At 42.2% G+C, this 15746-nt stretch overlaps 1 protein-coding gene across 11 annotated transcripts in view; it reads right to left on the bottom strand.

The window, feature by feature from the left end:
• ARHGAP24 (Rho GTPase activating protein 24) overlaps nt 1-15746 on the bottom strand; it is a 183510-nt gene that overhangs the window by 14183 nt on the left and 153581 nt on the right. For 9 of the 11 annotated variants that reach the window (XM_053941794.1, XM_053941792.1, XM_053941793.1 and 6 more), the window contains one exon: nt 4250-4457. The exons of 1 other annotated variant lie outside the window; for it this stretch is intronic. In XM_053941794.1, coding sequence (XP_053797769.1) covers nt 4250-4457 — 208 coding nt within the window. Of the gene's footprint in view, nt 1-4249; nt 4458-11854; nt 13227-15746 lie in introns of those variants that run through there. One more of the 11 variants, XM_053941796.1, reaches the window with a different exon arrangement.

The raw sequence follows: 15746 nt of genomic DNA, 5'->3' as shown, positions 1-15746 counted from the left end.
TGGTGACCAGAGCAGTAACATTTTGTTCCTTCTTTAGAGCAATTCATACCCATAAGAGATTGTATTAGGGATTTTGTTTTACTAAGTATGCATTTATGTGCTTTCCCTCTCTCTTGTGCATGCACACAAATGCTGGTGGGTGAACTATGTAATTTTTAAACTCTCTGAACCACTGAACTATGTACATTAGTAATAGTTATGAAAATCCAAGCCACACACATCAATCACATTAATTTCTTTATTAATATTTGTTTCAGTGACATTTCAAATATTTTTTCTCCCTGAGCAATCTTATCTCACATGTCATCTGGTAGCAATTGTGATGAACAGCAGATGAAAAGAGGCAATATAGAAAAAGAAATCCAATTTTTACCCCTCCGAGGTAAAAACTGAAGAACAAATCCTTATGCAGTTTTCTTTATGCAGTGCCATATTCTCTGTGCTAATTTCACAGAACAAATGGTCAAAATTAACTTTGTGTCATTACAAATGTATGATTTGTAAAGGAGATGAGGGACTTTATAAGTAAAACATAAGCCACACAAGAAGAGAGAAGCAGATACCCCAAAGGCAAAGAAAATGGATTCCCTGGAGGGGACAATTTTGCACAGAGGTGAAGCTGTACTGGAAATACCAAGGATATTTCAAATAGTAGCAAGCATGAGTGATTGCCTAATTGCACAGCTAGTTCCTTAAAGCAAATTTCACAACATGTGCAGATTTATTTAGAAGGAGTGAGGTATTTATTGATTTTTGTTTCTAAACTGGCACACAATTTTGAGGCGTGTTTTTCTTCACACAAAAGGCCTCAGCAGTTTTCAGCTGCAGCAGCTGCACCTCACCTTTCCAACACTGATCATCAAGAAATGATGGTGTTCCAGTTTTTGTAAGAGGGGGCCTGGGGTGTTGGATGTTTCAGATCAGACACAGGATTTTCTCGGTTCGTGAAATTGAAAATTTTTAAACACTTGTTCCATTCTCATACACAATTCTTCAGCAACACCTTATTCCAACCATAAGATCAAGATCAAAACTAGTAAGTGGAGGTTTTTTCCACTATGTTTTTTATAACTGACTTCAGTATTGGAACACCCAGCTCCTAACTCACATGAGAGCAACTATTTCTCAGATATGTTTTATATGTTTCAAAATAGGGCTGCATTTTCTTTTGAGTGAAGCTATTCCCCTTCTTGTTTCTAATTTGCTTTATTCGCTCTGCTTGTGCTTGCTCTGTGGTCTTCTCTGCCAGGGGGGTGCAGACAGGAAGGCAAGAGGGGACAAAGAAGGACAGGGGCTCCACAGAACTGTGGATAGCAGCTGAACTCTGGGCAAAGAGCAGATCTGTGTCTCTGAACTCCATCTCCCAACACAGGTATGTGTGGTGATTTAAGGTGTGCAACCATGTTGAAACACAGATGACATTTTAAAGGAGTACTAACCATGGGTGTATGATCTTACCTTTGGGTTTGCCTTTAATTCTATGTTACGTATTTTACTGAATCAGCTATGAAGGTAGAGAGAAAAGAAGATTTATTTAATAGCAATTTATCACACAAAAAATAAAGCCTACACATCTATTTCAATGTGTCTCATGTGTTCTAAAGTGTTTGTCTGATTTATGTGCACTTGCACATGGAAAAAATGTGAGTATGAAAAATGGCAAACTCCTCAAACAGCAGCTCTTTGTGTTAGTTCCAGCACTGATGACAGCAGCCAGTCTTTCTCCCTGTCAGAGCCAGTGACCCAGCACCGCTGTGGATGTGTGACCTGTATTCCATTGTGTTCCATGCTGCAGGAACAAAAATGTCAGCTCTGCTCTAACTGCAAAAATCTCTTATTACTATTGATGTAAATTAATAGAGAGAACCTGGGTGGATTTTGCATGATGGGACTTTTGGCTAATAATAACATGTCATTAATTACATATTAAACACAGTGGATCTAAAGGTTCACAAGAAAAAGTAAGCATGGATGCCTAATGTATGTGTTTTTTCCTTTCTCTACAGCACTCTTCATACTGTGGCCACTTTCCAAGAGCTCAGCTTACCAAACAGGCTGCATCAAACCCAGAGCCCATGCTGCTGCTCAGCACAATGAATAGTTACCCCAAACCAAGGTCATCGTACAGGTACTCTACTCACAGGTCCTACTGTGAAATGAACTTCACCTCAAGAGTTTACAAATGGAACAACTTGGGTTGGAGGAAAAAAAGCAGATGCCCAATGGAAACGATGCAGAGATCAGAGCAGAGTTTATGTCTGCTTGACTTCTGGACCACTGCTACAACTGAATCACACCTTTCCAAACTCAAATGTGAAAAAGTAAAAAGGAAAAGCAACCTGTGCAAGACATGGGGACATATAAGGTCAGTGTTCAATAAATTCTGAGCTTCAGAAGCAGAACTGCAGGACCAGCAATTTATAGGCAGCTCCTGCTGCTGTTTGTAATTGCTAGAGTAGAAATGACGTGCATCCTTCACAGCAGTAGCATGTAAAATCTCTTCTCCTTTTCATCTGCTAAAGCTCAGCCAGCATACCTGTTCATGGGGCTCATTAGTCTGTGCTACAGATGTTGCTAGATAACCTTGAAAAAAAATTAGTGCAGCTGAGCCCTGGTCTCATTTGTTTGGAGTAGTTAGAATTTGTGCACTTCCTTCAAGCTGCACCTCTCAGTAGGGTGTTCAGTACATCATCTTCCCACAGTTCAGGGTGGCTTGTTTTCTTCAGCATTTCCTCCACAATTATTTGGTTTACAGGCACAGAAAAAATAACCTTTTGTTTCTGCCACTCGCCTACCCTTTGGCAGAGACAGACATTATCAGTAATTTATCATAATGTCCAAGTAAGGAAACATACCCAGTAGATGCTTCTTCGCCATTTTTAAATAAGCTCCATGGTATTTGAACAGTGAATGAGCATGTCATAAACACTTATCTGCTAACACAGTCACTTTCCATAGTCCTCTGTCTCCATAAAGCCATTTACTCATCAATTATTCTAACTCACCTTCAAACGAGAAATGAATAAACCTCATAGGAAGATAAGTCACTTTTCCAGAGCACTAAAAATTCTTAACTTTTCTTTTAAAGTGAGGGTTAGGCCTGAGGAAACTGTTGGAGATGAAAGGGCATTACAGGTGTCTGCCTTCTGTGCATCTGATGCACAAACCTTCAAGCTTAATGAATCTGCTCATTTCACAGGAACAAGGAATGGAGGCACCTAAATGACTTCCAGGAATCAGGTTTGAATTATGGCATGTTTTTGCACTAAAAAGATCAAGCTACACTTTCTGTTACTTGGATTGCTATCAGACAAAGGTCTCACATAATAAATGCAATCTGCCTCTTCCTCCTAATTCCCATTGGGCCCACAATAGCAGTGAAGCACGCCGATGCCACTGTGGGGGTGTGACATGGATGTCACTTAGGGCACATGCTGAGGACAACCACTGTTTAACAGTCTCTTCAATTGGCATTTCACGACCATCATACTAATTCTGGTCAGAGTTAAGAAGTCTATGTGGCACTCATAATGCACTGGTTCTGTTTCTCTAATTGCACACTCTGGATATGTGACTACTGCTGCCAATGCTTACAGGAAGACAGTACAAAAATCACAGGAGACTACAATTACTTACAGGAGAGTAAAGTCATACCCAGCTGTGTGAACAGGACCAGGTTTTCCTTGGCCCAGAAACCCTCATTAACTCTGTAAAATTGCATAAATACTGGAATACAAATCAGACCTGGACCCTCAAGATCACATAGGTTTGTTTTTATGGTCAGAGTGACTTTCATTATAAGACCAAAGGCCCAAAATTATAAAGAAATGCATTAAAGTATCTTCCCTTTCAGTCAGTTTTATACATAACAGAACACACTAAGATTGGTGATAACAGAAATTCTTCCTTTGTGGAACTGACTAAATGCCAGCATCACCACTGCATTTCAAATCAAGATCAAGGCAATCCAGATATTTTTGATTAAACCAAAACATTAGCAATACTTCTCCTAACCAACTTTTCACAAAAGGAAATTCTCCAGAAACGCTTTGAAATCAGACATCAAAGTCAGAACAAAAAAAGAAGACATTTCAGAGTGGTTGGTAATAGGAAACACACAGAGAAACCTATAAAAACATGTCATTCTATCTGCTGCTGCCATGTGTTTTACAGCACTGTGGGTCAGCCAGCCCAGCACACCGTGTCCTGCCTCAGCTGCAGGGAGCAGGGAACAGCTGCAGGGTTTTACCTGTCAAAAGCAGGCTTTTCTCCACAGTCAAATGCATCCTGTAGCTCCTTGACGAGATTAGCCTGCCCAGGCAGTCGGAAAAGGCCTTCCTCCTTCAGCCCCCGCTGTCGGATGAAGTCCACGCACTGCTCCACCAGCATGGGAGCCAGGCGGTTCCCATAGCGCTTCTCGTACCGGACAGTGTCTTCCAGCTTCTGCCCAAAAATACCTGCACCAAAAAGAGAGCTCTGACTCAGCTGAGCATCCCAAACACATCTGAGGAGCCCACGCCTTCTGTTACAACCCACGCAATTTGCAGGTCATTTAAATGCCTGGACAATTAACCTACTCCTTTCTTAATAACAGAATGCTCAATTTCACCATTGACACTCTTCTGGAAATACAGTGCTGACGTATTTTCCAACAATGCTCAAAAACACTATTTAAAAAAAACCCACTAAATTATTTGTGAGACCACAGGCACAGAAAACACAGAAATAACATAAACAGGATTTTCTGTCACAAAACTTCTTGAATGATTCAAAAGTGATACATATCTCAATCTTTTTTGGTTAATGCCTAATTATTAAGTACCTCCTGTATCAGTTCCAAAGACATATAAACATTATCTGTACACATGGAGGAAAAAATACAACTCAGAATTTTGTTGCTACTAAATGAAATTACTATTTTGTTCTCCAAATAGACAGTGATAAATCCCTTATGTATTACCAACTGCATTACCACCATCTGCTTTAGCAATAATAAACTTTGTGTATGAAAAGAAGTTCCTGACATGAAAGGTGAAATATGTCAGATGAACTGAAGGAAACCTGAATTCGTCCTTAAGCTCAGAAGAAAATGGAGGTTTTTTGACAGAATTAATTTCAACCCTGATCTGAGGGTATCAGTGCTACCACTGGAACGACAGCTACTCTTTACAGCTTATTTTGCCTCTCCTTTCAAAGTGCAGAGCAGCACAATAATGTTCAGGCATGTCATCTTGTGCTGGAAGCTCTCTCTTGAGACCACCACTTGCTGAACAGTGCTAGGGCTGAAGCAAGGCAATTCAATTTCTATATATAGCAAGACAATGAATAGTTCTAAGGCAGTCATGATCAGAAATTAAAGACCAAATGACTACTTTGCCTTTGCAATGACATACACTGTAAAGTATTAAAAAAAAAAAAAAAAAAGACAGTAAATTGGACCATTCACTGAGCACACTGTTCCTACTCATTTAAAAATTATAAAATATTCAACAAGAAAAACATCATTATTTTGGTTTGCTTTTTCTAAAAAAAAGCCCAAATTTGAGCTAGACAGCTTTTGATTTTGACCTAAAAGCTTCATTCACCCACAGATTTCAATTCAGACCGAAGCATCCATCCGGGTAACCTTTAATGTGTACATTTTTCCTTTAACAGAAAGGTAACTTACACCTCAGTTGTAGGTAAGACAGCTGCCTTGTAAATACTCAAGGATGTAGGGCAGATCTCAAGTTACCCATATGGAAAGTCTGAGGTTTGTAGTTAAAAGCAATTATTTTTACTGTAGCAGAGGAAGTAACTGGAGAGAGTAAATGATGTCCTGCTAAGACATCCAGAGAGTCTCTGAGATGCAAAGCGGTGTATTTTGTGATTTCCATGGTACCCACACTTGGGCATGCCAAAACCAGCAGTAGGTAAGGGGAATGAACATCACACAGTCACTCCTTATTAGCCTTCATTTTTTCATGCTGTACAAAACCCAGAGCCCAACAATTAGCAGTTAAAGAAGGAATTTTTGCAATTTCAGATTCAAGCTTAGAAGAATACTGACTGAAGTAGCATCCACAAAGTTTGGGGCCTTGAGGTTGCCAGGAGTTAAGTATGCTAAGTATGTTTTCTTAATTCTTGTGTACCTTCCTAACTTCCTAAAAACTGACTATGGGGATGGGAGGAGTATTAATTGAATTTGTGTTTCCCATATTTTTCCAAGTCAAGAGTTGCAGCTGGTCGACACAAAGAAAATCCTCAAGTCCTTCCACTTGCTACACTCTCCTTCTCAAAGTAGTGGAGTTAAGGAGGAAGGTCCACTGAAAGTCAAGTTAAGGAATCTGTGTGATTATGGGAGTCTGGGGATTCCAAAGCTGTTAAAATAAGAGAAGGCTGCACTTCAGTGCCTCCCAGTCTGTCCCTTCTCCCAGCTGAAGAAGCCCCATTTTCTCTGCCTCACCTCAAAGAGTAAGTGTTCTAGCTCCTCAACCCCTTAGCGACCCTTTGCTCAACTCATGTTAGTATTAACTCCACCTCCTGGGTTTGGTGCGTTTTTGTTTGTTAAAGGATACAATATTTGGATATGGTCAAAATAAATGTTAAGCAGAAGACATTAATCACCTTCCTCCTTCTGCTAGCTCTGCTTCTGCTGATACTGCCCAGACTGCTGTCAAATCTTCCTTGCTGCCAGGTCCACTGCTGGCTCGTGTCCAGCTTCCTTGTCCCCCAGGGCACCCAGGTCCCTTCCCCAGAGCTGTTTCCCTGGGGTTATTTCTTAGGTACAGGACTGGGCCATCCTACTCCAGTTTGCCTTATGAACATACAGCCTAAGCCTCCTTGCAACAATGCACGAGATTTCCTGGTTTTAAACATGAGACTTTTTGCCTCTTTTTAAATAAAATACAATAGGATATTCCAATTATACTACCAGAATGTACACATAACTACACTTCATGCCCACTGACAGTACAATTAGCAGAAATAAGCTTTCTGCTACTGGTTATACCTTCTTCCCACCATGCTAACTTTCTTTAATCAGTAAGGTGCATATTGCAGCTTCCATTTGTAGGAGAGAGTAAATTCTTAGACCAGAGTGCTTAGGAACTCCTATTAGTAATGACACTACAGTCAAAATGCATCACTTTCTACTAATACATTTTTTGATGCTGCTTTTTTTTTTTTTTGCTGTTGTTCATTTTGAAATTGGTTTTCAAAGCATATCTAATAGATAATGAATAAAATCAGAATAAGGGTATTTTGTGCAGTGTGAGCAAAACCCCTGTATTATTATAAATTGCTGATGCACCACAACACAAAATGTACTGAAAACAGGTGGGAACCAGAAAGATGTCTGTAACTGGAATTAAACATTATTTTTCAATATGTTTGGCATTGGAATTAATCTCAGGAAGGCCTGAGTTGGTGTCTAAGTGTAGGCTGAACAAGATTCTCCAAAGGAAGCATTTCCTCCACCTAACAAACATAGAACACTGCACCAGGCAGCACTTGGCCATGAAATGAATTAGTCATGATAAACCTGCACGAATATTGACTTGAAGTTACAGACCTGCTGATGCCTTATGGCAAAGGTACTCTGTTGCCAGGGGCAGAAGGGACAGAAACATGACAACTCTGCTTCCACATCATGTTGCCATAGCTTCTACCTGGCTCATCATCCTTCAGGTGTCTCCTGGGTAAGGTGTACCTTCTCCCACTACCCCTGTCTAATGCTTTTATCCTCTCTCCTGTCACAGCTAACTGCTACAGAGATGCTGCAGGCAAACAGCCTACAAGCATTAATTCGGAAGCAAAGGCATTCCTGTGGAAACTGCAGTTCCATAATGTTTGGCAGAGAAAATGACCAACACTGTCAGCTATAACTGGTAACTACTTGCACCTCCTTCACAAAGAAGAAAGGAAAAGACAGTCCAAGTTATGGAGACTAGATTATAACCAAAAACATGGAGATAATCTCAAATGCTGTTTCTTAAATTTCCACTACAGTAACGAAACAAGAACATCTCTGCTGGAGAAGGAAGTAAAAGAGAGCCCTCATAACTCATGTTCTAATCCAAACTCAAGTGGTTCCTCCTAAATCTCAATGTCTCCAAAATCCAGAAATGCATAAATGCACAAGAGCTGACCTGTGGCTTGGTTTATCCTTGGGATAGAGTACCAGAGGAGAAACTAATCAACAAGAAACCATGAGACTCAAAATAGCACTGGTTTGGCTTCCCCACAGCTGGTGGAAGGCAGGGAAATACACAGGATAGGATCCAGTTCTGACCAGTCATTAGATTTAATCAGCAGAACTGCTTTTTCAGAGAGCCCTTGCAGGTCTGTAAAGCTATATCCAATTAAGCCAAGATCACGCATAACATCAAAGAGGAAAATCACATGCTAGTAAAGGGCATGCTGAGCAGTTATTCATTAACCAGAACATTCCCGTGGCAGAAGTTTTGTGAACGCTTTGAGAAACTGGGTTTCCATGCTTAACAGATACCCAGAAACCTTATGAAAAACACCACAGTGCTGTATGCAAATTCTGCATATGTCTTCTCAGGAGCTGTGGAAGCACTGTGGTTATTTTTCATGGTACATAGTCAGAGTATGGCTTTAAAATCTAAGAATGCTGTTAGTCAATTATTTCCTCAGCTAACTGAACACAGGCAGGTGTCACATCTAAAGTCCAGGGACTTCTAATTCAGGAGGAAAAAAGGAGAAAAGTCTAGGTGGCCAATCTGCCCATAAGGAATGGCTTGAAATACGGACTATCTCAAAAAAGACCACCTGCCACAGCACACGCATTTAGTGAGCCAGAAGGTTTCAGACAGCAAAAGGCACTGAGGGCTGATGTTTTCATAGAAGGCCCACACCTGTACATGTGCAGGAAATGATCAAGGCAGCCTGGTGCTTCCCAAACAAGTTCTGATTTCATGGGCTGTACTGAGCAGAAAGGGTCAGCTAAGGTTAAAGGAACTGATCTCAGCTTAGAATCTGGATGTGAATTTTTGAACAGCTCTTAATTCTTCATCAGTAATTCATTGACAGAAAAGAACAGATCAGATGAATAGCTTTCAACAGCAGAGCTGGGAACAAAGGTCCTGCAATAACACAAAGAATTGGCTGTCATGACCACATAACACCTAGTAAGGAGCTTTTAATCATTATTTTCCATCACCTTTCTGCTCAGATGTTCCCCAGCAGTAAGTGCTATTTTGAGTGGATCAAAGATGGGGAGTATTTTCTTCTTCTCTACAGAATTTTGTCATGTACAGGAGAGAAAAAACCCCACCAAAACCAGTGGTAGCAGAATTTTGTTCCTGCCTGAAAAATTTTCTTCTCTTCAAGGCTTCTCCCAACCCCACAGTCAGTGTGATGCAGGCAGTAGAGAAGGTAAGATAAGCTCCCACCCTGGAGTTTAGAACATTTTCACACTCCAATAATCTGCTTGCAAAAACAACTCTGATACAAGAGCAGAATTAGATACAGGAAATGAAAGGAGAAAATCTTGAAAACATCACCAGGAACTTATCACAGTTGATCAGATCAGAGCATGCACTATTTCTCACAGCCAATGCCACCTCCTTCTCCACCCAAATTCACCACATTATGGAATGTTCTCAACATTGCATGCCTCCTCAGATACTGCTTTCTCCACTGACCCTGCATGTTCTGTATGGAAATTCCTGTGGTGGTACTTAAACAGAGAGTATCTGCTTCAAGCTGGAGTTTCAAGACGTTCGGCTCTGTCTCTGTTCAGATGCTGCCCTCTGAGCTTTGACTTCTCCTAAGACGTGACTCCCAAACCCCAAAAGTCTGGCATCTAGTTTTTTGGTGCCAACCACAATGGAACTCTGGATTTCCAGCAAGGGTTCTATACCTGATATCATTGATGAAGATGATGTCATGATTCTCTTATACTTCTTCCCATGACTAGCCAGTGTTTTTCCCTGCTAATTTTATTTTCTGCATCATGTCACACAGCTTGGATCTGATTGATCTTCTTTATGAAATTATGGATTAAGTTTACAGAAGGCTAATTTTGCCTTTTTTTTATACTTAGGTATACAATCTGCAAATGAAGTAGCAATAATTCAGTAAACCAATTAATAAGACAAGTGTAGTTAGCCTAATGTGCCAGTGCCACCATAGTAAGGGCTTGACTGAGTCCAGTTATGTCTGTTAATCCTTCTTCAGTGGGACATGGACCAAGTTAAATATATGCCCCAGCATTCTGCAGCTCTGATCTAGGGGCCTTGACAGAAAATGCGTATGAGAAAGCAACCAAAACAAATTTTACCTAGAGGAAAGCAAATTAGTAGCATCACCTCCATCACTCTGTCCTCTGCCCCAAGTGCTGCTGCTTCACTTGGGAGTTTTAGACATGGAGAGTTTCTGTATCAGAACATACAGGGGAAGAATCAACAGCTGAAGCTCTTCTTGGAGCAGCTAAGGCTGTACCCAGGCACAAAGGCAGCTGTCTGCAAAATTATCAGTTAATCCTTTATTCAACTTCCAAACATTTCTCAAATAGTTAAGGGTATAAACGGGGCACAGGCAGCTCTAATTCACACCGACACCTTGAAATGCAACACACAGGCACATCCTCCTGGCCAGCCTCCAGCAGGACTGAACTCCAGCAACCAAGGGTCTTGGGGAGGGGGGGTACAGGGGAGAAACAGCTCCCAGTGCTACCTCAGCTGCAGGTGATGGCTGATCTCTGCAGCAGTTCTGCAGTGAGCCCCTCGCTGGCTGTGATCCTTCGTTCCAAGACATCGCCCCTGACTGCCTGCTCACCAACCCTCGAAAGCAATGATGTCACTACATTGCTGCTGAGGCTTGGGAGCAAAGAGCTGCGTGGTCCTGCAAAAGGGCAAATGGCAGCACGGGGGAACAGCTGAGGAAGGAGCAGCAGAAGAAGGTGACAGAATTTGTATAAGAATTTGTATAATTTGTACATATTATTTGTAAAATATTTTCTCACGCTTCAGAAGAACATGACAATTTAGCCCTTTTGCTTGGATTTCTCAGTCCAGCAGAGCTTTTAAAACAGCACTAATATCCATCCTCTTCTTCCCCCATACGAAGTTTTTGTCCTTGTCATGGAAACAGTTTCTTCCCACCCATCCCAAGTGCCGTAGCACCTTACTATCACTCGTCGTATCTCTGTCTCAGACATGTGTTTCCCTTCCAGTGCTTTCAGCTGACATATTATGACATCCAGCCTCCTCTCTGCCCTCTTACTCCAAGTATTGCCATGCTCTGCTTCAACAGGAGAACATGCAATGCAAAACAAAACTGGCTATAAACCTCTCTATGCAGCAGGTGAAAAGGCAAATGCAGGCAGCACGATTAAGTGGCAACGCAGCCCTTGCACCAGGACAGTGCATTGTAGAGCTATGCTTCATTCCATCAGAAACCTCCTAAACCAAGGAGTCAACCTTCTGCACAGATAAGCATTTATCACCTTGCTTTGCTCCCTCTCTTCTCCCACCCTCCTCCCACATAGACAAAATGCAAATATAAACTTTTTCCTAATGTTCTGCCAAATAGGCATCTCACAGCATCACAGGTCTAATTCCCTCAGTGTTCTCACTCAATTCTGCTCAGAGCACTGCAATGATCCTGTCTCTTTCCACCTCATTCCTGCATTCGTGGGCTATTATGTAGAGGAGACAGTATCGCTGGCCAGCTACAAACAAATGAACAAAGGAGTAAATAAATCATTCGTGGAATGTTGGCATCTGCATTGTTTAACGCCTTTTGTTTCGGTGCTCTCATCTGCCCCTGCACACAGAGCCCCCTGGACTTCTCGGAAGCCGTGGCTTCACCAGCACAGCAGAACACAGCGACAGAGCAGACCTACCTTTGCGGAAACTAAAGCACCGCTTAATTCTCCTGTAAGTAGTTTTGGGAATGAAGGGAGCTGCTGCTAAGGCACCTGGGCTGCGGACTCCAGCATTTCTGTCTTCAGGCATCATACAGGCCAGAGCCCCCACGTCCCTCCAAAGCTCTCCTTTACCAGCAGCATCCAGACAAAACACCACGATTACTCATCGTTACTGACTGCTGAGGAGTTTTTGTAATAGTGTTATTTTCCTCTGGAGCTAGGAGATTTGTGGTCTTCTAGATCTTGGGTAGGGCTTGAAACGATTTTGATGTTCTCTTCCCTGCTTCAGTTTTGCTTTGGGGAACAATTTCTTTCCATCTATTTCCTTTAGTTTCTTTTATTTCCTGCAGTGAGACAACTGCCTATTATGCAATGTCACAACAAAAGAGTTTCAGCAAAAAGATGTATCTTCCATTAAAACAGAAGTGCCTGCACAGATGGAGGGCGAGAAAGACTTCTTCCTCCCGGCTGGAACAGGAGGCTGAGTGGCAGAGACTCCAATTCCACAGCAAAAGCTCAGCACTGTGCGGTGTGCAAGGGGAAAGAGAAGAACAATACCAAAAAGGCCACGGAAGAATCCTTCAGGATACAACACTCCTTGCCGGCACCCTTTATTTCTGCAACCGAGAAGCAAAAATAACAGTCCCTTCGCCCGAAAGGCTCTTTGTCCATACCAGATTCCTCTCAAAAGTCCGTTTATACAGCCAGCTCCTTGTGTGATGCTCTCATGGGCTTCTCGCTTGTTTTATTGCCTTCCAACTACCAGGAGCTCTCCCGGGAGAGGCGCGTCAGATGCGGCAGCGGCACATCCTTGCCGGCAGGATCCCGGGAGCTGCTGAGGAATCCGTGCCTGCAGCGGGGGATGCTCTGGCAGCGGGGCTGCGCTGCTCCCGCCTGCGCGCAGCAGGTGCGGGGAGGACGCGGCGCGGCAGCCGCAGCGCAGGTTTGTGTCTCCTCGGGTGACTTTGAGTTGACTTCAGGCTGTGCCTGTCATGTGCGGCGGCTGGGAAAAGCGAGCAGGCTGTGCCTGGCTCCTGCAGGAGGTGCCAGACCTTACACTACTACCCCTGCTAAAATGCTCATGCTCCTTCTTCTCGCCTCCTCCCTCCTCCCTTACTTGCAGGCTCTGTAAAAAATTGCTTTTTTAATCTAATCAGGCAGGGAATTTCATGTGCAAATAGGCATTACATGCCCTGCCTCATTTACATTTCTTTTCCCTTTCACATTTTTCTTTCCACAGTCACCTTCTTCTTCTGGTGTTCTGGTGCAGAAAACAACCTGGTTCTGATGAGCTTAGCAGATTCCCACCTGCCCCCCTCCCACCTTCTCCTTCCAGCACAGGTTAACAAATAACAATTTAATGATAAGGTTAATTATTTACAGAGCTCCTCACTCTGGTACCAGGAGTCCTCTCCCGCTGCCAGACAAACTTTAAATATTAGTGGCTCAGCAAGGCTTGTACACATCCACTGCACACACACACACACATACAGAGCTTGCTTACAATGCTTAAAAGAACCAGAAAATCCACATGTTACTCAAAGTGGCACTTGACTTGTATGACACCAGGCTATTGTGGTTTACCATTAAGGACTGAAAATCAGGAAGCTGATATAAAACAAGTGTTTTCATTAATTAGCTGTCTGAAATAATTTTGTGTTGCAAGTAATTACTTGTTACTGGCTAGTCATCATCACGTGATTGCAACTTTCCTGTATCTTTTTTAATATATAAAGCCATTTTTAACTTCAGCAGCTACAGATCATAAAGGCAGGCTCTTAAAACATCTTAAGTCAGAAGTGGCTGTCTTAAGAAGAGTCAGACTGTTGCAGCAGCTGTAGCAACATCCACATAGCAAGGATAATAAAAATATGAGTGTGTCTGGTCATTCATAATTAGAGAGCAGTTAACAGGATTTATTTATACGTGTTAAGATAGCTCTCACTATCAAGTAGCTAATAAAATGGAGGACATGTTGGAAATTCGGTTCTTAACAGTGACACATCCCATGATACTGCCTTTGCCTTGTTATCGCAGTCAAACCTTCTCCATGAACACTACATCCTAAATTATGTTCCAGCTATTTTTGCATTTTCCAGGGAGTTAACTGTTTGCTTCCCAAACAACACTGAATCGGTATACTTGCTCAAGAAACCCCAAAATAAAAATAAGAACATACTTGGAAGTGTTTTAACTGCAAATGAATTGGAAAGGTAATGCAAGGATTGCACCCCTCTAGTTTTATGCAAATCAGCAAGTAAAATCCTCAGCGAGGTGCTTCCCTCTGTAACTGGCATTAAACATTCCTACAACAATGATGGTGTCCTGAGAATTTTCTTGGTGGCTGGAAGGATTCCCAGCTGCAAATCACAAATAGCTCTTGCCCTATAAAAGCAAATGAGGAGCTGGTGAAGAAAGCACAGGGTCAGGACTTGAGAGATTTGGTTTCTATTTGTAGCCCTGTTCATTGACTTGGGCTAGAACTTAGTTTCACCTAATCGCAGCTCCCCGCCTGTGACATTTGGAGACACGGCCACTTGCAGAGGAGGAGCAAGGCTGCCTTTCCTTATTATCTGCCACAGAAAGATACTGTGGTGCAGGAAGCCAAGTGCAAAAATCCACAAAGATACTCTTTGAAAAATCCACTTCTGCTAAGCCTCCAAATTTATTACTGCCCCAGCAGCTTATGCTGCTACTGGACTGGAGTAGGAGAATGCTGAGGAGCTCTACACAAGGCCTCCTTTCTGCAGAGAAAGCTGGGGATGGGTAATCTTTGTGCTATATAAAAAACAGGTTTCTTAGCTAGCCTAATTACAGAAGACTGTGCTACTTATACCTTCCCTTTCCCGAACCAACTCCATATACCTGTAGCAGTTCATGCTTTTTAAGATAAACCTTTCACTTTGTGAGTTTTGGGTTTTTTTGGTATGTTGTTTTCTTTTTTTTTAAGAATTCTAAGACCTACATTCCCAGATTCAGGATTGTGCCATCTTATTTAACATAAAGGGCCAGATGCCAGTGAAATGACTGCTTTGCACCATCTTTTCAAGGCACATTTCCCCAGGAGAAGCCAAGGAGAAGGCAGTCATGTTTCAGAGATGCCAGGCAGGCACTAGCTGGCCAAGTCCCTCAGTACAGCCCACCAGTGAGGCCAAAGTCCTCTCCTAAACACTGTGTGACCAGAATAAAGCACAAAGGAAGATGAGTAGCTTACAAGAAAAGTTTTCTTCAAAATTTCCATTAGTCTCTCCCTCCTTCCTCCTGTGTTCTACCCAGCAGGTAAGAGAAAGAATTCAGCAATAAGAGTTCTCAGTGATAACTGCACTTCTTGATCATGAAACAGCACAGCCAATCCTGCTCTCCTGACTTTTCCAGCAACCTGCAGACAAGAACAATCATTTGCTGCAATACAGGTGGTCTTCCACTGAAGGAAAATACTTGTCTCCTCAGACTGAGAGATTTGAGAACTCCAAGGAACAGACTGATTAACAGACAGACATTTTGTGCTAGTGTATCAATCATACTTGTATTACAATGTAGATATTATCACCAGAATAGTAATGATGAAAATTACTACAATAATTTGCAGCCCATTCAACATAAGAGAGCTTAACTAGACTCCCAAGGATAAATTTTGGTCCAGTACTACTGAAATCATGGGAGATGCCAATCAAATTCCCACACTGTTAGTGCTAATATTCGGAGGCACAGCTTTATATAATACTATTACTGGTCTTAGCTGTCACTGGCAGGAGAACTGCTGACAGCTTTTCCAACAGGCATTTAAGAAACACCATGATGGTTTTTCAGCTGGTGACCAAACAAATTACCCTGCCTCTCCCTGCAGGAAAGCCGATTTCGTACAAGA

Source organism: Vidua chalybeata, chromosome 4, assembly GCF_026979565.1.
Source record: "Vidua chalybeata isolate OUT-0048 chromosome 4, bVidCha1 merged haplotype, whole genome shotgun sequence".
NCBI classification, from domain to species: Eukaryota; Metazoa; Chordata; class Aves; order Passeriformes; family Viduidae; genus Vidua; species Vidua chalybeata.
This window is presented reverse-complemented; position numbering and strand designations above follow the sequence as displayed.